General features: G+C 42.3%; 1 protein-coding gene across 1 annotated transcript in view; it reads left to right on the top strand.

Annotated features, from left to right (window-relative positions):
* LOC124593905 (agrin-like) overlaps positions 1-27243 on the top strand; it is a 669506-nt gene that overhangs the window by 328874 nt on the left and 313389 nt on the right. Inside the window, exon 5 of the mRNA XM_047132256.1 lies at positions 8510-8890. Coding sequence (XP_046988212.1) covers positions 8510-8890 — 381 coding nt within the window. The remainder of the gene's footprint in view (positions 1-8509; positions 8891-27243) is intronic.

The following is a 27243-nucleotide window of genomic DNA, read 5'->3' as shown; positions in this document are numbered from 1 at the left end:
ACCTTTTTGCAGTTTCTTCAGTTTTAATCTACAGTTCATAACCAATAGATTGTGGTCAGAGTCCACATCAGCCCCTGGAAATGTCTTACAATTTAAAACCTGGTTCCTTAATCTCTGTCTTACCATTATATAATCTATCTGATATCTTCTAGTATCTCCAGGAGTCTTCAATGTATACAACCTTCTTTCATGATTCTTGAACCAAGTGTCAGCTATGATTAAGTTATGCTCTGTGCAAAACTATACCAGGCGGCTTCCTCTTTCATTTCTTAGCCCCAATCCATATTCACCTACTATGTTTCCTTCTCTCCCTTTTCCTACTCTCGAATTCCAGTCACCCATGACTATTAAATTTTCGTCTCCCTTCACCACAAGAATAATTTCTTTTATCTCATCATACGTTTCTTGGCATATAAACTTGTACTACTCTAGTAGGCGTGGGCTTTGTGTCTATCTTGGCCACAATAATGCGTTCACTATGCTGTTTGTAGTAGCTTACCCGCACTCCTATTTTTTTATTCATTATTAAACCTACTCCTGCATTACCCCTATTTGATTTTGTATTTACAACCCTGTATTCACCTGACCAAAAGTCTTGTTCCTTCTGCCACCGAACTTCACTAATTCCCACTGTATCTAACTTTAACCTATCCATTTCCCTTTTTAAATTTTCTAATCTACCTGCCCGGTTAAGGGATCTGACATTCCACGCTCCGATCCGTAGAACGCCAGTTTTCTTTTTCCTGATAACGACGTCCTCTTGAGTAGTCCCCGCCCGGAGATCCGAATGGGGGACTATTTTATCTCCGGAATATTTTACCAAAGAGGACGCCATCATCATTTATCCATACAGTAAAGCTGCATGCCCTCGGGTAAAATTACGGCCGTAGTTTCCCCTTACTTTCAGCCGTTCGCAGTACCAGCACAGCAAGGCCGTTTTGGTTAATGTTGCATGGCCAGGTCAGTCAACCATCCAGACTGTTGCCCCTGCAACTACTGAAAAGGCTGCTGCCCCTATTCAGGAACCACACGATTTTCTGGCCTCTCAACAGATACCCCTCCGTTGTGGTTGCACCTACGGTACGGCCATCTGTATCCCCGAGGCACGCAAGCCTCCCCACCAACGGCAGGGTCCATGGTTCATGGGGAAGGAGAACTTAACAAACTGAATAAATTAAACAGGGTACAACGTAGCAACTACGTTAAGTAGTGATGTATAAATGTGCCCGCCTCTATTTTTATTTTTACATGCATATGATAATAATAGCAATAATTAAAGGCTTCACCAAAATGTAAAGAGAAGAATTTACGACACCCGTAAAGCGACGTGTAATAAACTGTTTACGCTATTCTTTGATACTGTCAGTGGAAAGATAAGTGATCTGTTGATTTAAAACGTGTATGGGTAAAAATCCTACGTCAAGACCGCAAATTTTCTTAATTGATTACCAGTTTCGGCTCATTGACGAGCCATCTTCAGATATAAAGATACAGAAAAGTGAATATAAAAAGTGAACAACACAAAATAGTTTAATATTTGAATTTCTCATTATGTAATACATACCAGTCTGAAATGTTGTCCAGTGCGTAACAATTATCATACATCGTCATATTCTTAGAGCTAAGTCGCCGTAGTTAGATAAAAAATCATACAGGGATAATGGGAAAAATGTTAGAACGTGACACACAAAAACATGAAGAAGTATGTGGTGAGTGATATGAAATACCTTACCTGAAACGTAAACTCGTAGTCGGTTGTATAAACTGATAACGTTAATCACTAATCAAAATTATTACACTGCCCATTTTGCCATATACATGTACAAGCGATCGACAACAATGACAGCTGCATCGCACATGAGTGGCTGCAAAAAATATATCACTCCCAATACTCACAACAGGAACACGGACTTGTCTGTGTGACAGCTGTCAGCCAACTGGCTGGGGTGTAGCGTCATGAATACACGAAAACATTGCCAGACGCCGCTATCATCCAACTAATTTAGTACTCTAGTAAGAGAAGGATGTTTATAAATTGAATTTTTTATAAATTTAAATTATATAAATGCGAGAAATTGTTTTCAGAACAGTTTGCAGTAAATAAACGCTGATTATCGGCTGTTTGTTAAACAATAAATTAAAAAAATTAAACCGAACGAGGTGGCGCAATGGTTATCACAGTGGACTCCCATTCAGGAGGACGATGGCTCAAACCCGCCTCCGGCCTTCCCGTTTTAAGGTTTTTCCTTTTCCATCCTTCCCTAATTCGATGGCAAAGATGCCCTGGCTGCTTGGTCCCCTCCCCCAAATCAAGCAACCAAAAAAATTCAAAAATTAAAAACAGTAAATATGGAATATAGACCTATTTTGTATTGTTCACTTTTATATGCAATTTTCTGCATTTTTCGATCTAAATAGTCGGCCGCGGTGGCCGAGCGGTTCTAGGCGCTTCAGTCCGGAACCGCGCGACTGTTACGGTGGCATGGTTCGAATCCTGCCGCGGGCATTGATGTGTGTGATGTCCTTAGATTAGATACGATTAAGTAGTTCTAAGTTCTAGGGGACTGATGACCTCAGATGTTAAGTCCCATAGTGCTCAGAGCCATCTGAACCATTTGAGGATCTGAATATGGCTCGTCAGTGTGCCGAAACCGATAATCAACAAGTAAAAAGAACTTTTTATCGCACGTGTTCTAAACAGTTTCCTTTGTACTCCAATTAAAGTAAGAAGGAGTACTTGAAATGATACTGAGTAGGCGGACGACTGAACGTTACGTATGGAAGGCAATGAGTTGCCTAGAACAGGAATGTGATTGTGAAGTAGCAGGAAGTTACATGGACGTAGTGTTTACGCGAGAACGCAAAAAGCATCCCTTCGGGTTCAGAACTATTTATTTTAATTATGACTTACAGAAGGTAATTGAGGGCAATACCTAATGTGTCATATTCCACTGTTTCAGTTCACAGGTTTTCATTCATTTTCAAGAGCGGATACATTTAGCGTGAATCGAGAGTGCAGAAGCAGATGTTCAATGGATCAGCCGCCAGCTGTATTGGCGTTTGATTGTAAGTCGCTACAGGACTGCCTGAGGGGCACATCACATAGATCAGTAGTTTCCAATCTGGGGGTAATTACACCCTGAGGAGGCGCCTTGCCACGGTTAGCGCAGATCCCCCCCCCCCCCCCCCTCCCCGCGTCAGAGGTTCGAGTCCTCCCTCGGGCATGGGGGTGTGTCTTGTTCTTAGCGTAAGTTAGTTTACGTTAGATTGTGTGTAAACCTAGGGACCGATGACCTCAGCAGTTGGCCCCCTAGGAACTTAGCACAATAAAAAAAAAATATGCGGTGGAGGATACAGGTTGGTCTAAAAGTGAGACATACAGTAACAAATACGACACCCACAGTCTAAAGCCAGGTTTCCACATGCAACTAAAGTGACGCCACAAGAAATGGCAGAAAGGCTGATACGGGAGGAACGCCATGTGCTGTTCTTTCGACACACGCTCATGTCGGACTTATAGTTGCACGGTTTTCACTACAGAGCCAGATGAGATTATTCAGACACTGGGATTGACATCCAGGTTATGGCGTTAGAATTGAACCAAGAATCTAGTAAGAAGAAGAGGAATCATTGTATTTTGAAGTGGGTTTTTCGCAGAAACAACACAGGGGCATCAAAAACACTTATGAACCAAACATTACTTGTAAACAAAAATCAATTCTTTCCAATATTTATACAATGTCCTCAAAACTACAACCTTAATGGTCTTGTGTAATCTGTTGGAAGCTATTTAAAGTGCCCTGAAGACTCATTTGAAAGCTAATATTTTCACTCTCGCCCACTGCATCAATTAGGTACGACGAAATATTAAAGTTACCCCCGTCGTTTTTAACAATACCGAATTTTGAGGGGTACGTTTGGTACAAGTGCACTAAAAGATGTTGTAATATAACTGATTTCCTTTATTAAAAGATACACTCAATCTGAACCTATACATCCACCAGAAACCTTGTTACTTCATTTCTCAAATGTACACGCCAAGTGTTCAAGGGCACTCAAGTTGCCAGTACTAGAAGTTGAATATTCTACCAGTATGCATTAATTTTCACCGATTTTAGAATTAAGCGTACAGCTGTGAAACTACAAATTTCATTTAAGCACTCAGTAAAACTTGCTTACTCAAACGCAAATCTTATCCACGTATCATGTAAGAAGCAACATATACTTTAACCACGTAAATTAAGAATTATGTGCTGATAAAGGTTTTATATACCAACGTCTCACTTCTTGCCATTGAAACAAAATAAACTGTATTAAAATCAACGTACTTTGGAGAAATCTTTATTGAGGTGCACCACTGAAACTACATATTTTCATAACACACAAACATAAATACGAAAACCACCTAACATGTCGTTTTAGAAGCCGTGAATCACGATGGTGGCTGCTCGATTTCTTTCTGACGCCAGTCGGTGTGGGAAGGAAGGTCGCACCGTAAGGTTAAAGCGTCTTTAACTTTTGTGGCATGGTCAAATGTGACGTCATTCGAGTAGCGTCACTAGAAACTGACTGTTTCCACATGGAACTTTGATGAAGCCACTCGAGTGGCGGCCAAGTGAAGTCTCTTTTGCTGCATGTGGAAACCCTGCGTAAGGCTGGGGTGACTTGAACAGAATTTTTTGGAAAGTCAGACATACTGCGGCGATTCGCACTGTTTTTCAGCCAAGCAACCAGCTGCGGAGAGCCAAATATCGTGTCAGCCTGTAAAAACCAGCTGTGACATGCACATGATACAAAGACACATCTGTCTCTGTACCTAGTTTCCCACTAAAACTAATACTTTTCAAGTAAAAATCTGGATTCACATATTCTCCGCTATGCTGCTTTTCTCAATCGATTTTGAAGAAATTTTTCCATAAAAAAATTAATTCTTTCGCATCTTATAGTGTGACATCGCCGTCCGATAGCGAACTGGCTCCATTTTTGTTATTATTTATGATCGTTGTGAATTTCGTAATTCAGTAGCTCACTGAACACATTTCGATAAGTTTGTATTGAAAATATAGTCACTATCCAGTTTAAGTTTTGTGGCGTTTCACATTCATTGTTGGCTGGGGTACATAACGTTGGTCGACAATATATGAGCAAACCTGCTACTGAATGTTTCGTAAATGAATCTATGCAGACAAGAAAAGGTTACACATATAGTATATTACTAACTCTGCTGCTGCACCTGCGATTCTCTATCCCTAGTTTTAAAACGAAAATAACTCTTAATGCAATGTTAACTTACAATGTCACTGTAACTGATTTGATGAAGCCCATTAGAAGTAGAAATACGAGCCACAACTGCACGTGGGGCATAGACGTTGCATTGAGTGGAGCACATCGTAGCCCATCAAGCCCAACCGCCTAAATATATTGCCTGTTTACATTAGGATGGAAAGAGATATGACTCCTCTACCAGCTTTAATATCAATTTTGATAGTTTATGTGCAACAATTCATGAGTTAATATGCATAAACTGGCCAGTGATTGAATTTAAACTTTTCGAAATATATGTTATTGGTTACTTTATTTGTGCAGCTACAAAAAATGAGTGAGTCTTTCACCTGTCGCGTTTCGCTTTACTAAGGTGAAGCATCATCAGTGGTCTGTAATTGAGTTATTTCCATTTTGATTTAATAAATGAAAAGCACCAGTTTGCTTAAAGATCGAAAAACAGTTTGTTAACAATACGTTGGTTTCTACTGCGGTGATTAGCGCTTGGTTCTATCCTACATCGGGAAATGCCATTGATGTTTTTCTTCATTAGACACTGATAGTTGTAGTCTAATTTTTAGTTGCTCTGCAGAACTATACATTTTCTACGTTTTACGCAACACATTTTTCGCAAACCATGGTTTTTTGTCTGTTTTTATAGTTCAAAGCATGTATTGTGGTTTGTGTTATGTAGTGTTGGCAACATGACATAGCCACTATATTCAGATTCTAACATGAGATCTTCAAATGGTTCAAATGGGTCTGAGCACTATGGGACTTAACATCTGAGGTCATCAGTCTCCTAGACTTAGAACTAATTACACCTGACTAACCTAAGGACATCACACACGCCGGATGCTGTGGTAGAGCAGTTGTAGGCGCTTCAGTCCGGAACCACGCGCCTGCTACGGCCGCAGGTTCGAGTCCTGCCTCTGGCATGGATGTGTGTGATGTCCTTAGGTTAGTCAGGTTTAAGTAGTTCTAAGTCTAGGGAACTGATGACCTCAGAAGTTAAGTCCCATAGTGTTTAGAGCCTTTTTTTTTTTTTTTTTTTTTTTTGACATCACACATATCCATGCCCGAGGCGGGATTCGAACCAGCGACCGTAGCAGCAGCGCGGTTCCGGACTGAAGCGCCTAGACCGCTCGCCCACAGCGGTCGCAATGAAATCTTCTATTTGTTGTTCATTTGCTGGTGAGTCAGTATTGAGCTGTTGTTCGTTTGCATCTAGCGCTATATCTGTACGATTGACCACCCTAGGACAGAAATTGTATGTGTGAATGTGTTTGTTGTTAGGGGGTATTGTGAGCAAATCAAAATATAAATAATTGAATTAGAGACCACTGACGATTTTTTACCTGAATAAATCGAAAGCTTCTGGTGAAAGAAACACGCATTATTTGTAGTTGCAGCGACAGAAAGAAAATACACACTAGAATTGTAAAGCAGCTGCGGAAAATAAGGCCACACAAATGAAGAAAAATAAGGACTTTGAGGAGGAATAAGTTTAGGGAACTATGTATTCCTCCTCGTGTCCAGTGGGACATAGATGCCCCACTTAAAATACTGTAAAAACAGAACACTCAGTACCCATTCCAAATGCAAGAACTAAATTTTCACAATAATATGCTAAATTTTAATTAATTAGCTCACGAAAAGTTGAAATGGCCGATGGCGGGCATTCGGGTGTGGAATCTCCGAGCATATAGAGACGTTAAGTTCGAAATTGAGGTATTAGCACCCTTTGGCGAGTTTAAAGCAAGTGTACAGAACTCGTTTCTACACTAGTGGCCATTACAATTGCTACACCACGAAGATAACGTGCTACAGACGCGAAATTTAACCGACAGGAAGAAGATGCTGTGATATGCAAATGACTAGCTTTTCAGAGCATTCACACAAGGTTGGCGGCGGTGGCAACACCTATAACGTGCTAACATGAGGAAAGTTTCCAACCGATTTCTCGTACACAAACAGCAGTTGACCGGCGTTGCCTGGTGAAACGTTTATGTGCGCCTCGTGTAAGGAGGAGAAATGCATACCATCACGTTTCCGTCTTTGATATAGGTCGGATTGTAGCCTATCCCGATTGCGGTTTATCGTATCGCGACATTGCTGCTCGTGCTGGTCGAGATCCAATGACTACTAGAGAATATGGAATCGGTGGTTCAGGAGGGTAATACGGAACGCCGTGCTGGATCCCAACAGCCTCGTATCACTAGCAGTCGTGATGACAGGCATCTTATCCGCATGGCTGTAACGGATCGTGGAGCCACGTCTCGATCCCTGAGTCAACGTATGGGGACGTTTGCAAGACAACAACCATGTGCAGGAACAGTTCGACTACGTTTGCAGCAGCATGGACTATCAGCTCGGAGACCATGGCTGTGGTTACCACTGACGCTGGATCACAGACAGGAGCGCCTGCGATGGTTTACTCAACGACGAACCTGGATGAAAGAATGGCAAAACGTCATTTTTTCGGATTAATCAAGGTTTTGTTTACGTCATCATGATGGTCGCATCTGTGTTTGGCGACATCGCGGTAAACGCACATTGGAAGCGTGTATCCGTCATCGCCATACTGCCGTATCACCCGGCGTGATGGTATGGGGTGCCATTGGTTAGACGTCTCGGAGGGCACTTTGAACAGAGGACGTTACATTTCAGATGTGTTTCGACCCGTGGCTCTACCCTTCATTCGATCCCTGCGAAACCCTACATTTCAGCACGATAATGCACGACCGCATGTTGCAGGTCCTGTACGGGCCATTATGGATACAGAAAATGTTCGACTGCTGTCCTGGCCAGCTGCCCAGGCCAGCACATTCTCCAAATCTCTCCCCAATTGAAAACGTCTGGTCAATGGTGGCCGAGCAACTGGCTCGTCACAATACGCCAGTCACTACTCTTGATGAACTGTGGTATCGTGTTGAAGCTGTACCTGTACACGCTATCCAAGCTCTGTTTGACTCAATGGCCAGGCGTATCAAGGCCGTTATTACGGCCAGAGGTGGTTGTTCTGGATACTGATTTCTCAGGATCTATGCAGCCAAATTGCGTGAAAATGTTATGACATGTCAGTTCTAGTATCTTGGTGCAGCAATTTTAATGGCCAGTAGTGTATAAGGAGCTAGCGGCTGGTATGCTCATCATTTATGTATAGTCTGGGAGTCTCATTAGGTGCGGCAGTACGCCGATGTGCGGAGAGAGCCTGGGAGTGCGCTGAGAAGCGTTGTGTGCTCAGGCAGCAACCCGTGCGCGGGCGTGGAGTGCGGGCCCGGCGCGCAGTGCAGCGTGGACTCCGGGGGCGCGGCGCGCTGCGACTGCGGGCCGCCGTGCGCGCCGGTGCTGCGGCCGGTGTGCGCGGCCGACGGCGGCGGCCACGACAGCGCCTGCCACCTGCGGCGCGCCGCCTGCCTGCGCGGGGTGCCCCCGCCGCGAGTGCTGCACGCGGGCCGCTGCCGCGACGCCGCCTGCCCCGCCTGCCCGCAGGCGCAGCTGTCGGCGCACCGCCTGCGCCCCGTCTGCGGCTCCGACCTCGTCTCCTACGGCAGCGAGTGCGAGCTGCGCCGCGCCGCCTGCGCCCTGCGCGCCGACATACAGCTGCTGCACGACGGGCCCTGCGGTCAGTACGCAGACACAACAGCAATAACACCTCCACGTACAACACTGATGATGCCCAGTAGAGCTGTTGATAAAATATCGATATAGCCATATATCAATATGTCGACATATTTTCCAAAAAGTACACAAATATCCGCGATATTTTTCATCGAAGTATCGATACCCCATTACAGTATCAAGTGCCTGTATATTGCGAATAAGCGACGTGACGACCACTTCCCAAAATCTACATCTACATCTACATTTATACCCCGCAAGCCACCCAACGGTGTGAGGCGGAGGGCACCTTACGTGCCACTGTCATTACCTCCCTTTCCGGTTCCAGTCGCGTATGGTTCGCGGGAAATAAGACTGGCGGAAAGCCTCCGTGCCCGCTCAAATCTCTCTAATTTTACATTCGTGATCTCCTCGGGAGGCATAGGTAGGGGGAAGCAATACATTCGATACCTCATCCAGAAACGCACCCTCTCGAATCCTGGACAGCAAGCTACACCGCGATGCAGAGCGCCTCTCTTGCAGAGTCTGCCACTTGAGTTTGCTAAACATCTCCGTAACGCTATCAGGCTTACCAAATCACCCTGTTACGAAACGCGCCGCTCTTCGTTGGATCTTCTCTATCTCCTCCGTCAACCAGACCTGGTACGGATCCCACACTGATGAGCAATACTCAAGTATAGGTCGAACGAGTGTTTTGTAAGCCACCTCCTTTGTTGATGGACTACATTACATTACATTTGTCTATGTTCAGGGCCAGTTGGCACTCCCTGCACCAAGTGCCTATCCGCTGCAGATCTTCCTGCATTTCGCTACAATTTTCTAATGCTGCAACTTCTCTGTATACTACAGCATCATCCGCGAAAAGCCGCATGGAACTTCCGACACTATCTACTAGGTCATTAAAAATATTGTGAAAAACAATGGTCCCACAACACTCCCCTGTGGTACACCAGAGGTTACTTTAACGTCTGTAGACGTCTCTCCATTGAGAACAACATGTTGTGTCCTGTTTGCTAAAAACTCTTCAATCCAGCCACACAGCTGGTCTGATATTCCGTAGGCTCTTACATTATCACGCGACAGTGCAGAACAGTATCGAACGCCTTCCGGAAGTCAAGTAAAATGGCATCTACCTGGGAGCCTGTATCTTATATTATCTGGGTCAAATGAACAAATAAAGCGAGTTGGGTCTCACACGATCGCTGTTTCCGGAATCCATGTTGATTCCTACAGAGAAGATTCTGATTTTCCAGAAATGACATGATACGCGAGCAAAAAACATGTTCTAAAATTCTACAACAGATCCATGTCAGAGATATAGGCCTATAGTTTTGCGCATCTGCTCGAAGACCCTTCTTGAAAACAGGAACTACCTGTGCTCTTTTCCAATCATTTGGAACCTTCCATTCCTCTAGAGATTTGCGGTACACATCTGTCAGAAGGGGGGCAAGTTCTTTCGCGTACTCTGTCTAGAATCGAATTGGCATCCCGTCATGTCCAGTGGACTTTCCACTGTTGAGTGATTTCAGTTGCTTTTCTATTCCTTGGACACTCATTTCGAAGTCAGCCATTTTTTCGTTCGTGCGAGGATTTAGAGAAGGAACTGCAGTGCAGTCTTCCTCTGTGCCGGCCGAGGTGGCCGAGCGGTTCTAGGCGCTACAGTCTGGAACCGCGCGACCCACTGCGGTCGCAGGTTCGAATCCTGCTTCGGGCATGGATGTGTGTGATGTCCTTAGGTTAGTTAGGTTTAAGTAGTTTTAAGTTCTAGGGGACTGATGACCTCAGAAGTTAAGTCCCATAGTGCTTAGAGCCATTTGAATCATCTTCCTCTGTGAAACAGCTTTGGAAATAAGTGTTTAGTATTTCAGGTTTCGCGTGTCATCCTTTGTTTCAATGCCATTATCATCCCAGAGTGTCTGGATATGCTGTTTCGATCCACGTACTGATTTAACGCAAGACCAGAAATTCCTAGGATTCTCCGTCAAGTCGGCACATAGAATTTTACTTTCGAATTCACTGAACGCTTCACGCATAGCCCTCCTTACGCTAACTTTGACATCGTTTAGCTTCTGTTTGTCTGAGAGGTTATGGCTGCGTTTAAATTTTCAGTGAAGCTCTCTTTGCTTTCGCAGTAGTTTCCTAACATTTTTGTTGAACCACGGTGGGTTTTTCCCGTCCCTCACAGTTTTACTCGGCACGTACCTGTCTAAAACGCATTTTATAATTGCCTTGAACTTTTTCGATAAACACTCAACATTGTCAGTGTCGGAACAGAAATTTTAGTTTTGATCTGTTAGGTAGTCTGAAATCTGCCTCCTATTACCCTTGCTAAACACATAAACCTTCCTCCCTTTTTTTTATATTACTATTTACTTCCATATTCAGGGATGCTGCAACGGCCTTATGATCACTGATTCCCTGTTCTGCGCTTACAGAGTCGAAAAGTTCGAATCTGTTTGTTATCAGTAGGTCCAAGATGTTATCTCCACGAGTCGGTTCTCTGTTTAATTGCTCGAGGTAATTTTCAGATAGTGCACTCAATATAATGTTACTGGATGCTCTGTCCCTATCATCCGTCCTAAACATCTGAGTGTTCCAGTCTATATCTGGTAAATTGAAATCTCCACCTAAGACTATAACATGCTGACGAAATTTATGTGAAATGTATTCCAGATTTTCTCTCAGTTGTTCTGTCATCAATGCTGTTGAGTCGGGAGGTCGATAAAAGGAGGCAATTATTAACCTAGCTCGGTTGTTGAATATAACCTCCACCCATAATAATTCACAGGCACTATCCACTTCTATTTCATTACAGGATAAACTACTACTTACAGCGACAAACACGCCACCACCGGTTGCATGCAATCTATCCTTTCTAAACACCGTCTGTGCCTTTGCAAAAATTTCGGCAGAATTTATCTCTGGCTTCAGCCAGCTTTCCGTACCTATAACGATTTCAGCTTCGGTGCTTTCTATCAGCGCTTGAAGTTCCGGTACTTTACCAACGCAGCTTCGACAGTTTACAATTACAATACCGATTGCTGCTTGGTCCCTGCATGTCCTGACTTTGCCCCGCACCCTTTGAGGCTGTTGCCCTTTCTGTACTTGCCCGAGGCCATCTAACCTAAAAAATTTCAGTTATTTGTTGTTAGTTCTTTCCTTTCCTCCAGTATGCTTTCATCTGTGCATTATGTTTCTCTTTCTGTCTTCAGACCATTTTGAACCAGTCTTTTTAGCTACCCTGCCTTAGAATCCTTCCGTTTTCAATACCTTTTCCCTAAAGGGTTCTCTGTTGGTTATGTCTTCTGGTTTCACATTGTTTCCTTCTAAATCCTTTTTTCACGCCGTTGACCCAACTTGTTGTGGACTACTTATCCCACAAACGTTTGGAAATCTTATTAGTTAATGTACTATCTTGCATTCGAAATAGATGTCCAAAAAACATGAGCCTTCTTTTTCTCGTTACGTTTGAATTATTTTCTATATTTTGGTATATTTCAGCATTACTTCGTGATTTCTAACCTCCTGCTGTGTTTCACGGTCCTAATTTTTCCTTACTCTTCGCCCTTCTAGAAGTTCTAATTTATCTAAATTGTAGTTTAATGCCAGGCATTCGCTTGGATATAGGCATTCTGGCTTCAATACTGTGTTGTAATGCCTAATTTTTGCGCTTTTTGGACAGGCGCCTTTTATTCTACATTACATTTTTTGCAATTTTCGGTAAACATGTGAGATTGTTCTTTTGAAATTGTAGTAGAACATAATTTTACTTTCACTGTGTGAAGGAGTCTTACTACTTTTCGAGCTTTCATCACTTCCGGTCTTTCTCTTTGACTGTGTGATCTTTGCAGTGGGCAGAGTCGTGTGAGGGGAAATGCTGACGCAATCGGTGCTACCAACAGAAACTGCAACGTTTAACTTCCTCACGCAATTTTAACACTGCAATTGCTACCTCGCTAGTGTTTGCAGAAATGAAAAAACTTGAAAGTCAACATGAAGTGTGCTGGACAAATACGATATTTGACGAAACCAAATGACGGACCTATCAGATACCTTTTATTGTGCCCCTTACATGCAGTTACCATTGTTAGGAAAGTGGTTATCGCCAAGCGTGAACGTGCTTCTTTTCCTTTCAATTATAGTTCTAAGAGGGATAAGTAGGCTGCTAGCTTGTTGATGTACAGAATATCTAATAATAAATCAGTACCTAAATATACAGGGTGGTCCATTGATAGTGACCGGGCCAAATATCTCACGAAATATGCATCAAACGAAAACACTACAAAGAATGAAACTCGTCTAGCTAGAGGGGGGAAACCAGATGGCACTATGGTTGGCACGCTAGATGGCGCTGCCATAGGTCAAACGGATATCAACTGGTTTTTTTTTTTTTTAAATAGCAACCCCATTTTTATTACATATTCGTGTAGTACGTAAAGAAATACGAATGTTTTAGTTGGACCACTTTTTTCGCTTTGTGATAAATGGCGCTGTAATAGTCACAAACGTATAAGTACGTGGTATCACGTAACATTCCGCCAGTGCGGACGGTATTTGCTTCGTGATACATTACCCGTGCTTAAATGGACCGTTTACCAATTGTGGAAAAGGTCGATATCGTGTTGATGTATGGTTATTGTGGTCAACATGCCCGACGGGCGTGTGCTATGTGTGCTGCTCGGTATCCTGGAAGACATCATCCAAGTGTCCGGACCGTTCTCCGGATAGTTACGTTATTTAAGGAAATAATAAGTGTTCAGCCACATGTGAAACGTCAACCAAGACCTGCAACAAATGATGATGCCCAAGTAGGTGTTTTATCTGCTGTCGCGGCTAATCCGCACATCAGTAGCAGACAAATTGCGCGAGAATCGGTAATCTCAAAATCGTCGGTGTTGAGAATGCTACATCAACATCTATTGCACCCGTCCCATATTTCTATGCACCAGGAATTGCATGGCGACGACTTTTAACCGTCGTGTACAGTTCTGCCACTGGGCACAAGAGAAATTGTGGGACGATGACAGATATTTTGCACGCGTTCTATTTAGCGACGAAGCGTCATTCACCAACAGCGCTAACGTAAACCGGCATAATATGCACTATTGGGCAACGGAAAATCAACGATGGCTGCGACAAGTGGAACATCAGCGACCTTGGCGGGTTAATGTATGATGCGGCATTATGGGAGGAAGGATAATTGGCCCCCATTTTATCGATGGCAATGTAAATGGTGCAATGTATGCTAATTCCCCATGTAATGTTCAACCGATGTTACTACAAGATGTTTCACTGCATGACAGAATGGCGATGTACTTCCAACATGCTGGAGCTATAGCTCGCGTGCGGTTGAAGCGGTACTGAATAGCATATTTCATGACGGGTGGATTGGTCGTCGAAGCACTATACCATGGCCTGCACGTCCACCGGATCTGACGTCCCCGGATTTCTTTCTGTGGGGAAAGTTGATGGATATTTGCTGTCGTGATCTACCGACAACGCCTGACAACATGCGTCGGCGCATTGTCAATGCATGTGCGAACATTACGGAAGGCGAACTACTCGCTTTTGAGAGGAATGTCGTTACACGTATTGCCAAACGTATTGAGGTTGACGGATATCATTGTCAGCATTTTTTGCATTAATTTGGTATTTTCAAGTAATCGCGCTGTAACAGCATGCGTCCTCAGAAATATAAAACCTCAAAATCTTTTGTTTCTATATCTTCACAACGTCGTCTAAATATGATTGAAAAGGTATCGGTGAAATACCACGCTCTTGTCTAAGCGCTTTGTTAACATTTCTTCGGGAGATATTTCCAGGTTTTACCTTTACATTTATCTATAGTAGTGTATATATACCAGGACTCGCTGAACAGTAATGCCTCCGAATTTTTTATGTGAAAACTCAAAGTCTTTTAAATAACACCTATGTGATTAACCTTCTACATCTTTATTCTTCATGTTTGCATATTTCTTTCTAAACTCATTCACCTTGGCGATGTCCCCAACGAGTGACCAGTTTGTTGATACTGTCAATGTAGAACGTTTGACTTTGTTGACGGTACCACAACTCACCTCTGCTTGCACCGCCTCATCACTGTCAAAATGAAGTCCTCGAAGGTGTACTTCAAAATTTGGAAACATATGAAAGTCTAATGAGGCCAAATTGGGACTGTGTGGAGGATTATCGATGACAGTGAACCCAAGGCTTTCAATTGTTGCAGATATCGCAGTACTTCGGTGTGGTGTGGCATTGTCATGCTGAAGGAGAGGCTGCTGCGTGTGTGGATCGTGTCTTCGAATTCGAAACTCGTGTGCAGCATGCTGCCTCGCACGCATCGCCATGTTACACTCTACAATTTAGGGCCCTCTAGCAGCAGAGGGCTGCAGATATGAATACACGAAGGATAAACATTTAGAATGTTAATAACTTTAGCTTTATTTAAAAAGCCTTAAGAGTTTTCACCTAACAGATATGGAGGCTTTGCTTAACAGCGCTCCCTCACACTTCGGATAACTTCCATCAGATGCCTTTCCATAATACTCCATAGTTTTACAGTATACATCTTTCCCAGCGTTCCTTATTTGCAGCTCTTCGTAAATTCTTTGTTTCTGTCTGGGAAGTTTCCGTCATGGACCGCTGTAGAAGTAGTTCCTTTTTCCGTTGAGCAGCATGTTTTAATTATTCACTTCAAACACTAGTCCTTTTTCGCTTTGTATCTACTTCTTGTCCCCAAGGTTTCAAAAGCTACCCTTCCAGTGAGCTGAGTTAGTTTCTGCAATTTTAATTCGATGTTTTTACGCATAGGTTCCTTTACCATACATTATATTAAAAGTTATTGATATTGATTTCTGATGATAATTTTCCAAATTGTTCCCTTTGTATAAGGGGCAGTCAAATGAAAAGGAAAAAAAGTAAGTAAGGAAATTACATACGTAACGTTCCTAGTAGATTGTCGACAGTTGGGAATGTGGGTCTCACGGGATGCGTGCAAGGGATAAGTCGCTGCAGTCGCGCTATTTATCTGTGTCCTCTGTGGCTCAGATGGATAGAGCGTTTGCCAAGTAAGCAGGAGATACCGGGTTAGAGTCCCGGTCGGGGCACACATTTTCAGCTGTCGCGATCGAGCGCCGGCACGGTAGATCAGCTTGTTCGGTCAGAGCGTTTAGCTATCCTCTGTAATAAAAAAAAACTGAGTAAACGGATCAAAGCACAACCTGAACGAGTGTCATCGGACGTCCGCGACGAACAAATTCAACGAAAAATATAGAACAAAATGAGATTTTAAAAAAAAAAGTATGTCAACAACACCTGTCGGCAGCTTAGGATTTCAATTAATTATCATTTATTCTAGAGAAGCTGCACGGTCATCAGTGGTATCTGTTCTTTCGAAAACAGTTACTATCTTCATATACTGACCGTCTTGTCTCACAGGGGGAAAATGTATTAACAGCTATGGCGACTGCTTTTTAAATAATATACAGTTTCCTTACCTTTTTCCATCTGTGTCGTTATCATTTAAGTGCCCCTTATAGATTTGTGATTGTGTGTTGTTCCTACCCTTTTAGTTTTAAGTGTTATTTTCCCTGTTACTAAAAAATAATCAGAGTTTATATCCATTCGTCTCGTCACTCTACGTACCTGGAATAATTTTCTCAACTTTTTATTTGCTATTAAATAACATGTTATCGATCTATGGTGGTGGGTCGAACAGGAGATTTTGTGAATCTCTCATTACTTTGAAAAGAAAAATTTCCGTACCCAATAAATTCAAGTACACAAGTCCTTCAACATCATTCCATTCTGATTAATTGCTTCTCCATTTTTCCCAGCTATGTCCTTAAGTGGCTGTCATCCTATTCGAGCATTCAATCTTCTCCCACGGCAATATACTAATTCATACTTATGGAATCAAGGATACTTTTTAAGCTCTTGTAAAATTTATCGGGTTCACTCTTGCCTCCTACTTCCGCGACATTCATTGACATGCAGAGAGGTGACAGAATTCGTAGGATACCTCCTAATATCGTATCGGGCCGCTTTTTGCCTGGCGTAGTGCAGCATCTTGACGTAGCTTGTACTCAAAAAGCCACTGGAAGTCCCTTGCACAAATATTGAGCCATGGTGCCTCTACAGCCGCCCACAACGGTGATGACGTTGCCGGTGCAGGATTTTGTGCGCGAACTGAAATTTTGATTATGTCCCATGTTGGGCGATGTGGGTGGCCAAATCATTCGCTCGAATTGCCCACAATATTCTTCAACCTAGTCACGAGCAATTGTGATCCGACGACATCCATAAAAATTCCATCGTTGTTTGGAAATAAACGGTTTCCAAGTAGCCGAATATAACAATTTTCAGTCAACGATCCAGTCCATTCCCTGTAAAAACAGCACACGTCATTGTGGAGCCACCACCAGCTTGCACAGTGTTTTGTTGACAACTTGCGTCCATGGCTTCGTGGTGTCTGTGCCACACTCTAACCGTACTATCAGCTCTTCTAACAAATCGTGACTCATCTGACCACGCCACGGGTTTCCAGTCATATTGGTTTCAACCGATGCCAAGGAGAGGTGTAGTAGGCGACGTCGTACTGTTAGCAAAGGCACTCGCAGCGGTCCTCCGCTACGATAGCCCATTAATGCCAGATTTCGCCGCACTGTCTGAACGGATGCGTTCGTCCTACGTTCTATACTGATTTCTGGAGTGTTGCTTCTCTGCTAGAACTGTCAGCTCTACGCAAACGCTGCTACTCTGATCGTTAAGCGAAGGCCATCGGCCACTGCGTTGTTCCATGGTAAGAGGTAAACCTGAAATTTGGTATTCTCGGCACACTCTTGACACTGTGGGTCACAGAACATTGAATTCCCTAACGATTTCCCAAATGGATTGTCCCATGCGTCTAGCTTCAACTACCATCCCGAGTTCAAGTCCTGTTAATTGCCTTTGTGCGGCCATAATCACGTCGGAAACTTTTTCACGTGAATCTCCAGAGTACGGATAACAGCTCCGCAAACTCGCATTCGGGAGGACGACGGTTCAATCCCGCGTCCGGCCATCCTGATTTAGGTTTTCCGTGATTTCCCTAAATCGCTCCAGGCAAATGCCGGGATGGTTCCTTTGAAAGGGCACGGCCGACATCCTTCCCCGTCCTTCCCTAATCCGATTAGACCGATGACCTCGCTGTCTGGTCTCCTTCCCCCAAAACCAACCAACCAACAGCTCCGCAAACGAAATGCTGTTTTATACTTGTGTCCGCGATACTACCGCCATCTGTATATGTGCATATCGCTATCCCATGAGTTTCATCACCTCAGTATAATGCTCATAAATCATATACCTACATTTTATCCGCATTTTATAATTGTTTTATTTATTCATCTGTAAGATATTACCTATTCGTTTTCTTTATGGGCAAGGTCACTCACGATCGATGTTTCTAGATCTACAAGGTCTGGGAAGATCAGTTTGGATTCCGTGGAAATATTGGAACACGTGAGGTAATACTGACCCTACGACTTAACTTAGAAGCCAGATTAAGGAAAGGCAAACCTATGTTTCTAGCATTTGTAGACTTAGAGAAAGCTTTTGACAATGTTGACTGGAATACTCTCTTTCAAATTCTGAAGGTGGCAGGGTTAAAATACAGGGAGCGAATGGCTGTTTACAATTTGTACAGAAACCAGATGGCAGTTATAAGAGTCGAGGGGCATGAAAGGGAAGCAGTGGTTGGGCAGGAAGTGAGACAGGGTTGTAGCCTCTCCCCAATGTTATTCAATCCGTATATTGAGTAAGCAGTAAAGGAAACAAAAGAAAAATTCTGAGTAGGTATTAAAATCCATGGAGAAGAAATAAAAACTTTAAGGTTCGCCGATGACATTGTAATTCTGTCAGAGACAGCAAAGGACTTGGAAGAGCAGTTGAACGGAATGGACAATGTATTGAAAGGAGGACCTAAGATGAACATCAACAAAAGCAAAACGAGGATAATGGAATGTAGTCGAATTAACTCGAGTGATGCTGAGGGAATTAGATTAGGAAATGAGACACTTAAAGTAGTAAATTAGTTTTGCTATTTGGGGAGCAAAATAACTGATGATGGTTGAAGTAGAGAGGATATAAAATGTAGGCTGGCAACGGCAAGGAAAGCGTTCCTGTAGAAGAGAAATTTGTTAACATCGAGTATTGATTTAAGTGTCAGGAAGTGGTTTCTGAAAGTATTTGTATGGAGTGTAGCCATGTATGGAAGTGTAACATGGATGACAAGTAGTTTGGACAAGAAGAGAATAGAAGCTTTCGAAATGTGGTGCTACAGGAGAATGCTTAAGATTAGATGGGTAGATCACGCAACTAATGAGGGGGTACTGAATAGAATTGAGAAGAAGAGGAGTTTGTGGCACAACTTGACTAGAAGAAGGGGTCGATTGGTAGGAAATGTTCTGAGGCATCAAGGGATCACCAATTTAGTGTTGGAGGGCAGTGTGGAGGGTAAAAATCGTAGAGGGAGACCAAGAGATTAATACACTAAGCAGATTCAGAAGGATGTAGGCTGCAGTACGTACTGAGAGATGAAGCAGCTTGCACAGGATAGAGTAGCATGGAGAGCTGCATCAAACCAGTCTCAGGACTGAAGACCACAACAACAACAAGGTCTGATAGTCGTTTGTCTTTTAATTTTTTGGATATTGCAACAGTATTATCCGCCTGGTTTCCGAGGCCAACCTGAAGTTTACCGGTAATATTAATTTTCCACTCGTCGCATTACGAGAAAAAAATGGTTCAAATGGCTCTGAGCACTATGGGACTTAACTGCTACGGTCATCAGTCCCCTAGAACTTAGAACTACTTAAACCTAACTAACCTAAGGACAGCACACAACACCCAGCCATCACGAGGCAGAGAAAATCCCTGACCCCGCCGGAAACGCATTACGAGAGCTTCGCAGCGAGTATTCCAGTATTGGGATTGCCATTCTACTGCTTCTGCGCCAGTGGGACGTTTTGTCAGAGTTTACTCCCTTACAGAACCTAGTCTCACAACTCCTATAGATCCCTCCCTGCTGTATGCTGTGGGACACATTTCGTCTGCCTCCTCTGCCAAGCCCTGTACTGTTCTGGTGGCCTAGCCGGTAGCTACGCTACCGCCGACATAGCTTTCTACTTCATCAAAGCACATAAGCCTTCCTGCCCGTCAGTGAATATGCTTTCGATAGTGGCGGTATCTCACGGTCTCATGGGCGAGTGCTGAAATCATATCATGATCTGCCGGGATATTCGTGCAGGTTTCTTCAAATAACACTTCATTATAAATAACTGCATCATTTGCAAAAAAGTCTGATATTACTATTCATACTGAGTGTGAGATTATTAAGTTGCAACATGAACAACAAGACTCCCAATACACCTCCCTGGGTGAAGCCTGAAGCCACTTCTAATTCTACCCTCAGAGATAACGTTCTACTTCTCTATCAAAAAGATCTTCAACCCAATCACAGTGTTTGTTTTACACCTAAAAAAACTTTCGTTAGCCCTATACCGAGTCAAGTGCCTTTTGGACATCAAGAAATACAGTATCCACCAGAATGCCTTGTTCCGTGACTTTCAGTATGTCATGTGAGAACAGCGAAAGTTTAGTTTACCTTACTTGGCGTTTTCTGAGTCCATTAGGGTCCTTTTGTTGGAGATGCCGTCCGCGTCCTTAGCGTAGCGGTAGCGTTACCTTTTACCGCGCAGGGGGCCTGGGTTCGATTCCCGGCAGGGGACTGGGTGTCGTATGTCCTTCATTATCATTTTCATCATCATTGACCCGCAAGTAGCTGAAGTGGCGTCAACTAAAAAGGACTTGCAATACGGCTGCCGAACTCCCCCGAATGGGACCTCCCGGCCAACTTACCATACGCCGGCCGCGGTGGTCTAGCGGTTCTGGCGCTGCAGTCCGGAACCGCGGGACTGCTACGGTCGCAGGTTCGAATCCTGCCTCGGGCATGGATGTGTGTGATGTCCTTAGGTTAGTTAGGTTTAAGTAGTTCTATGTTCTAGGGGACTTATGACCTAAGATGTTGAGTCCCATAGTGCTCAGAGCTATTTGAGCCCAACTTACCATACGATCATTTCATTTCATTCGAGATGCCTCATTATATTTGAGGTCATAAAGTGTTCTAAGATATTACAACAGACGGACGTCAATGAGACAGGAAAGCAGCTTTGTGAATCACTTCTGCCAACCTTCTTGTAAGACGGGTGTTCGACCTATCTACGGTATATTGTGGTTAAAAGAGGGATACTTCAGCTGGAAATTCTGTATAGAATCTGACATAGATTCCATCAATTGCTGGACCCTTTTTCAACTTTAGCGATTTCAGTTGTTTTTAAATATCACTGACTCTATTATCTGGATCAGTCATATTTTCAGCGGTGCGTGAATTAAACTGTACCAGCACTCCTGTGTCTTCTTCCGTAAACGAATATTTGAAATGGAGTTCTGCCATTCTGCTGAATTTTCTTTGCCACCCCCCCCCCCCCCCCTGTCGGTTAAACTTTTCATTCATGAGCGTCTGTGCATTAACTTTGGTGCCGCTGACAACCTTTAACATGATCAGAATATGTTTGGATTTTCTGAGAGATCTTTAGATGAGATTTTGCTAAGCGATTGAATGCTTCGCGCACTTTTGATAGTCAAACGTGTTCCATATAGCACCTCTCTACCTATAGTCCTACTATTAATCTTTAGTTGCCATTTTTTTAGAATTTTCTTTATCTCGTAGTCAAATAGTAAGAATGAACGACGGCTTTCCCAGGCACCGAAGGAAAGCTATATCTACGTACATCGAGGCGAGCGACTAGAGCATATTTCTATAGAGCCATTCATAACGCCACCAAGTTTGAATTTAGCGATACGTCAGGTGCGCCCAGCGAATATATCGTGAATTTATTCAGGAAAGGCCGAGGTCTGTAGATATATGTGGCGTATTCAACACATTTAGGATAAAGAACTGCTGTGCAATCGGAAACGTATTATTTTAGGGATGATGGGGCCATATTTTAGACCCAGGGCAACTCCTTTCACTGAAAGATACTTCGTTAAGATATCTGAGAAAAAGTCGTCAAGATACTTTACACTCCATTAGTGGGCACAGACATAACATATACCATTCTAATCGATATAAATTGCCTCATATTAGTTACAGAACGAAACACAATTAACTGTTGTAACATCATCCAAAGTGTTTACGATGTTACTTCAAACAAGACAGTATAAATGAACGACGATACGATATTGCAGTGCCCATGTTATTCCGAATTACGATACAATATTTCTCCAAACATTTAGATCTGCCCGTGAGTCTTTCTCAGATAGCCTAATGGGAAGGCGACAGCTCGCAATAAGCGGACATCCAGGTTCGACTCCCGGTCCGGAACAAATTTTCATTGTCGTCAGTCCATTATACCATATTCCATATTCGAAATTGCCAATACATTTCTTGTGTAGTATAAATGCACTATAGCGAAAAAAAAGATGCTGTATCTTCCGTACTTACAAAAATCATTTTATCAGTGTATTTACTTTACGTTCAGGAATTCCACACTGAATCTACATCAGCGTGAATATACATACAAGGTGAAAAACATAATTTAACTTAAAAGCTAAACATAGATTTTCAGACATGAAGATGACGGGAATCTAGATGTAAATCGACTCTACACTCTACAAATCTCTGTAAAATGTATGAAATGTGGCCCTTTTTACTGTAACAGATATTACAATTACATGTCATTTCACTCTTGAGTGAAAGGTTTCTTATATGCTTCTAGCCATGCTGCAATAATCGTATGTTCAGACCTCATTCTATTCATGGGTGAGGACACAAGAAAGTTTGCTTATATGCTTTAAGTCATGCTGCAATTATCCTACGTTCACAGTCTCTACGGCAAACAAAAGAAAGAAGAAGAAAAATATTTCAGATTCAGTCCGTAAAACACGCTATAATGTATAAAATGGCAATAGTTTTACAATAAGTAAACATTTCCTAAGTGAAAAAAAGCTGTTACATGCTGGCCAGTTAAAAAAATTGAATTTATACTTTATCTTAATTTACAATAAAATTTGACAAATGTAGCCCAGCTTCACAAAACATTATGTATTCAGGAATGTATCTATAGAATAGAATGGTGATATCTTTTTACGGGTGCATAATTTGCTCTTTCCTGCGCAATTGTAAGACAGCTGTGGGTAATGGAGGCAATTTTTTTTCCTTGTGCTATACTTATGAATGCGTCTGTTACTTCAAATTGGGGCTGTTGCTCGACAATAAACATCATATGAGAGTAATTGTAATGTTAGTCCGTTGATAGTATGTCCACTTTCAAACAGTTACCTAAGTGAGGCTCGAGGATGGACAACAGATATAATAGTTGCAATTGTTTCTGTATAGTAAATACTTTGTATCCACGTATGGGATTGTTCTAGAACATTTTCTTCACTATATAAATGAATGACATTACGCAAATTAAGCCATTGTCATCCCCAAAATCAGTAACTAAACCCAGAGCAAAACTTCCTGAAATCAGACGTTTGAGAAGATCTCCATTACGTGATTTCCAATTCAAATACTTATGAATATGGACACATAAATTCTGAACATTAGTTTTACCTGTTTGCTTTTCCTGTATTCTGTTATTGCTAGTTACTTATCCTGTCTAGTATAGAGTTGAATGAAGTGTGTGCTGTTTACAGAGAACAGTCAATAACATTTCTGAATATTTCATTTATTATTCCTTGTGTTGTATTTTAACTGGCCTGGATACTCGCTTCATCAGTAAAGTGTTTTGTAAGTCTGCTCTTTAGTCGAAAAACTGTCATCTCCACGGCGTCCTACCGATAAAACCACTCACTTGCTTTGCCTCCACCTGAACTACTATATGAATGTTCTATTTTTTATTCACATTCATTCTTTTTTCCCCAAAGAATTTATCTCATGTAACTTACTCTATTTGTGAGTCAATATTTTAATCCAAGACTACTGTATTTTTAACGTTACGCAACTGAATATCTTTCTAAATAAAAAGTCCTTGTGTGTGTTGGACTTGTGGTCCACATGCTATTAGATATTATTAAAATTTTAAAATTTTTTTCACGAACCAAGGAAAAATTAGTAAGTAATACTGTGTAATATACTCCTCATAATCTATGTCTGTCCCTCAATACAGTGCTAATTTCTCTGTTGTACATGTAAAACAATATGCTGGTTTGGAATTGACGATGTCGTAACGTAAACTTTGTGAGTAGTCCTAATCATAAAATAAGATCCCTCTAAGACAAGTAGCATAGGGAAAAGGTGAGAGTCTGAGGGATCAACGTCGCGATAGCAAAAGAGATGCTGATTCACTTTCTTTGAGGACAATACCTTCTGCCATAGACTAGGTGGCTATAATTAAACTGACAATGTTCAGTGTGTTGTAATGTGGACTGTATAAATCGCAGAACGCTGAAACATTGTGGGTATGTTCATTAACCGGTATGCTCGCAGAGTATGCTGAAAAAATAGTAGTTCCACTTTCTGCCACCAGATGAATATAAGATGAAGTAAGCAGTCAGAATGTGAAATGTTTCCTGTTTTGACGTCAGTTGTTTTATCAGAACGGCAGGAATATCATCTACAGAAACAGAAGCGAAGAGGCTTCACGTCAATAAATGGGCCAAAGAATATGGTCAAGGAATTAGAAGTAACAAGAATTACATGGTGGAGCAGCGAGAAGGGAGGCGGTCCACTCCCGTGGCAGTTGTTGATGAAATTGCTGTGGCTACTTCCGACCGTGCTGTATACGCCTCAGATTCTGCGGCAAGTGCTCGACCTGTGTCACTAACTGTCTCTCCCCTGGTCGACAGTTCAAAAGAATCTGCAGCACATTTTACGCTGGTATCTCTACAAGATTCAGAATGTGCACCAGATGAAGCCCCAAGATAGGCCACGTTTTTTGGCATGGATGGAAGTGGGTAATATGCGTCCGAGTAACATTCTTTCGATGGACGAGGACCATTTCACTCTGCACGATGCTCTGAACGCACAAAACTGGCGCATATGGCGTTCTACTCCGCCACATGTTGTTTAGAAACATCCACTGCACTCAGCTTTTGTGACTGTGTGGTGTGGCTTCACAAGCTCCTTCAGTCTAGGTCCACTTTTCTTCGAGTAGATCACACCACGCGGGCCTGTCGGGTGTACAGTGACATCTGCACGTTAGAAGGACCTTCTTGTGCATCAAGTGACCCCAGCTTTGCAAGAATGTAACTGTGTCCACGCTACTATTTTCATGCATAGTGAAGTGACACCACATTCGCTTGTCAGGTGAAAGATTTGCCTCAAGAAACTTTCAGTAAAGACAGCAACATCTCTAAACAATTTCAAGATGTGTGACCCTCCAGATCTCCCAACCTAAATCCATGTGGTATCTGTGGACATGGTGTCTGTCAGGTATATACTCAGATTCTTCCTGATCTGAAGGATACCACACGACGACATTTGACCCTGATTACACCGGATATGCTGCGAGCAACGCTGTGTTACGGACGCAGAGTTTTGAAAATAGGATGCAATACTGAACATATGTTTTAATTTGTGTCCATATCCTAGTAACGACTAGTAAAGAGCCAGAACCACAGTTACCGTGTGTTCGATCGTTCCCTTTTCTTGCATGCATATCACATTCTGACTGTTTACAGCGACAGGTTATCACCTGGTGATGGACAGTGGAACTATTATTTTTTTCGGCATACTCCGCGTACGCATCGATTAATGACCATTTAAATTAAAAAGTTCCCATTCAATATAAACTTATAATCAATTATTAAATAGTAAACAACTAAAATAAATATTATAGTTCTAGGCAGAAATAAAAAAAAATTTAATGAACAAATAGAAAATGTGGTCACAAGCTGCAACACGGTCGCGAATAGAACAGTGACCTGAAACTGCAATATAAATTTCTTTTATTTCACCTCTATTGTCACAAACTTTTTGGTCCTCAGACTACCGGTTTCGGTCAGCAATGACCATCTTCAAATCTGAAACAAAATATGGGAAAAACACAAATACAACGAGTGGGTTGTCTACAGCTTAAAACAAAATAGGCCACGATGAAAAGCATTACTGACATATATGTGAACAGTATGCACTGTAATTATGACGAGGCATAACTGTTTTATAAAAACCATCGTCAAATGCTAAACACAAATTCAGTGGCAGCATCGTCACACGTATATAAATTATAGTATATACAAGAATCATCTTGTCAGCAGCGCTACTGTTCAAAACAAACTGCCGTGCAGTAGCCATTAAATGTTTGTGTCGCAAGCTCGCCAGATGTCGTTACGGTAGCCTTATTACACATATTCTTAAATGATAATTGGTTCAAATGGATCAAAGCACTATGGGACTTAACATCTGACGTCATCCGTCCCCTAGATTTAAAACTACTTAAACCTAACTAACTTAAAGACATCACACACATCCATGCGACCGTAGCAGCAGCGTGGCTCCGAACTGAAGCGCCTAGAACCGCTCGGCCACAGCATTCGGCTAAATGATAATTGTACGATGTAAAATAAAAAAGTGAGATGCAATCAGTAAAACTTGTAGTGGGCTTGTAAAATGTAAAAGTCACTACAGTAACAATATGCCATAAATTAAAACACAACGAAAGTTAGATTGTTAAAATGGAAAAAGTTAAGAACAGTAATTGACGGATGTTCAATTGGCGAAATTTTTGATAGTGACATAAATAACAAACAGCTTTCGGAGTACACAGAATAATATAAAAATTACAAAACAAATAGCTAAAGAACCCAATGAATGAAAACTGACTGCAGCAAATGATCAGCGCCTTCTGTTGGCGCTACCACCAGAGCGCTGCGCAGTTGAGAAGTGGCTAGAAAAACGTAAGCCGCGAGCACCCCTCGTACTCTTCTCCATTTATATAATACACTTGATGAACTGGGAGATGAAGAAGCTTACACAGGATAGAGTAGCATGGAGAGCTGCATCAAACCAGTCTCAGTACTGAAGACTACAACAACAACAACTTGATGAACGAGATAATCTTGTTCATGCACTGGTACGGTGTTTTAGTTTTCTTTTCTTGGAAAGGCGTGCCGCAGAGTAAGAGGGGCCCTCTGGCGGTCAAGTTCCTCTGACCAGTTCGCGCCTATGCGGAGTTCCGGTGGTAGCGCCATCAGAGGGCGCTGATTATTTGCTGCAGTCTGTTTTCATTCACTGGGCTTCTTTAGCTATTTGTTTTCTAATTTTTATATTATTCTGTATACTCTGAAAGCTGTTTATTATTCATGTCATTATCTAAA

This window comes from Schistocerca americana, chromosome 2 (assembly GCF_021461395.2).
Source record: "Schistocerca americana isolate TAMUIC-IGC-003095 chromosome 2, iqSchAmer2.1, whole genome shotgun sequence".
Classification (NCBI taxonomy): Eukaryota; Metazoa; Arthropoda; class Insecta; order Orthoptera; family Acrididae; genus Schistocerca; species Schistocerca americana.
This window is presented reverse-complemented; position numbering and strand designations above follow the sequence as displayed.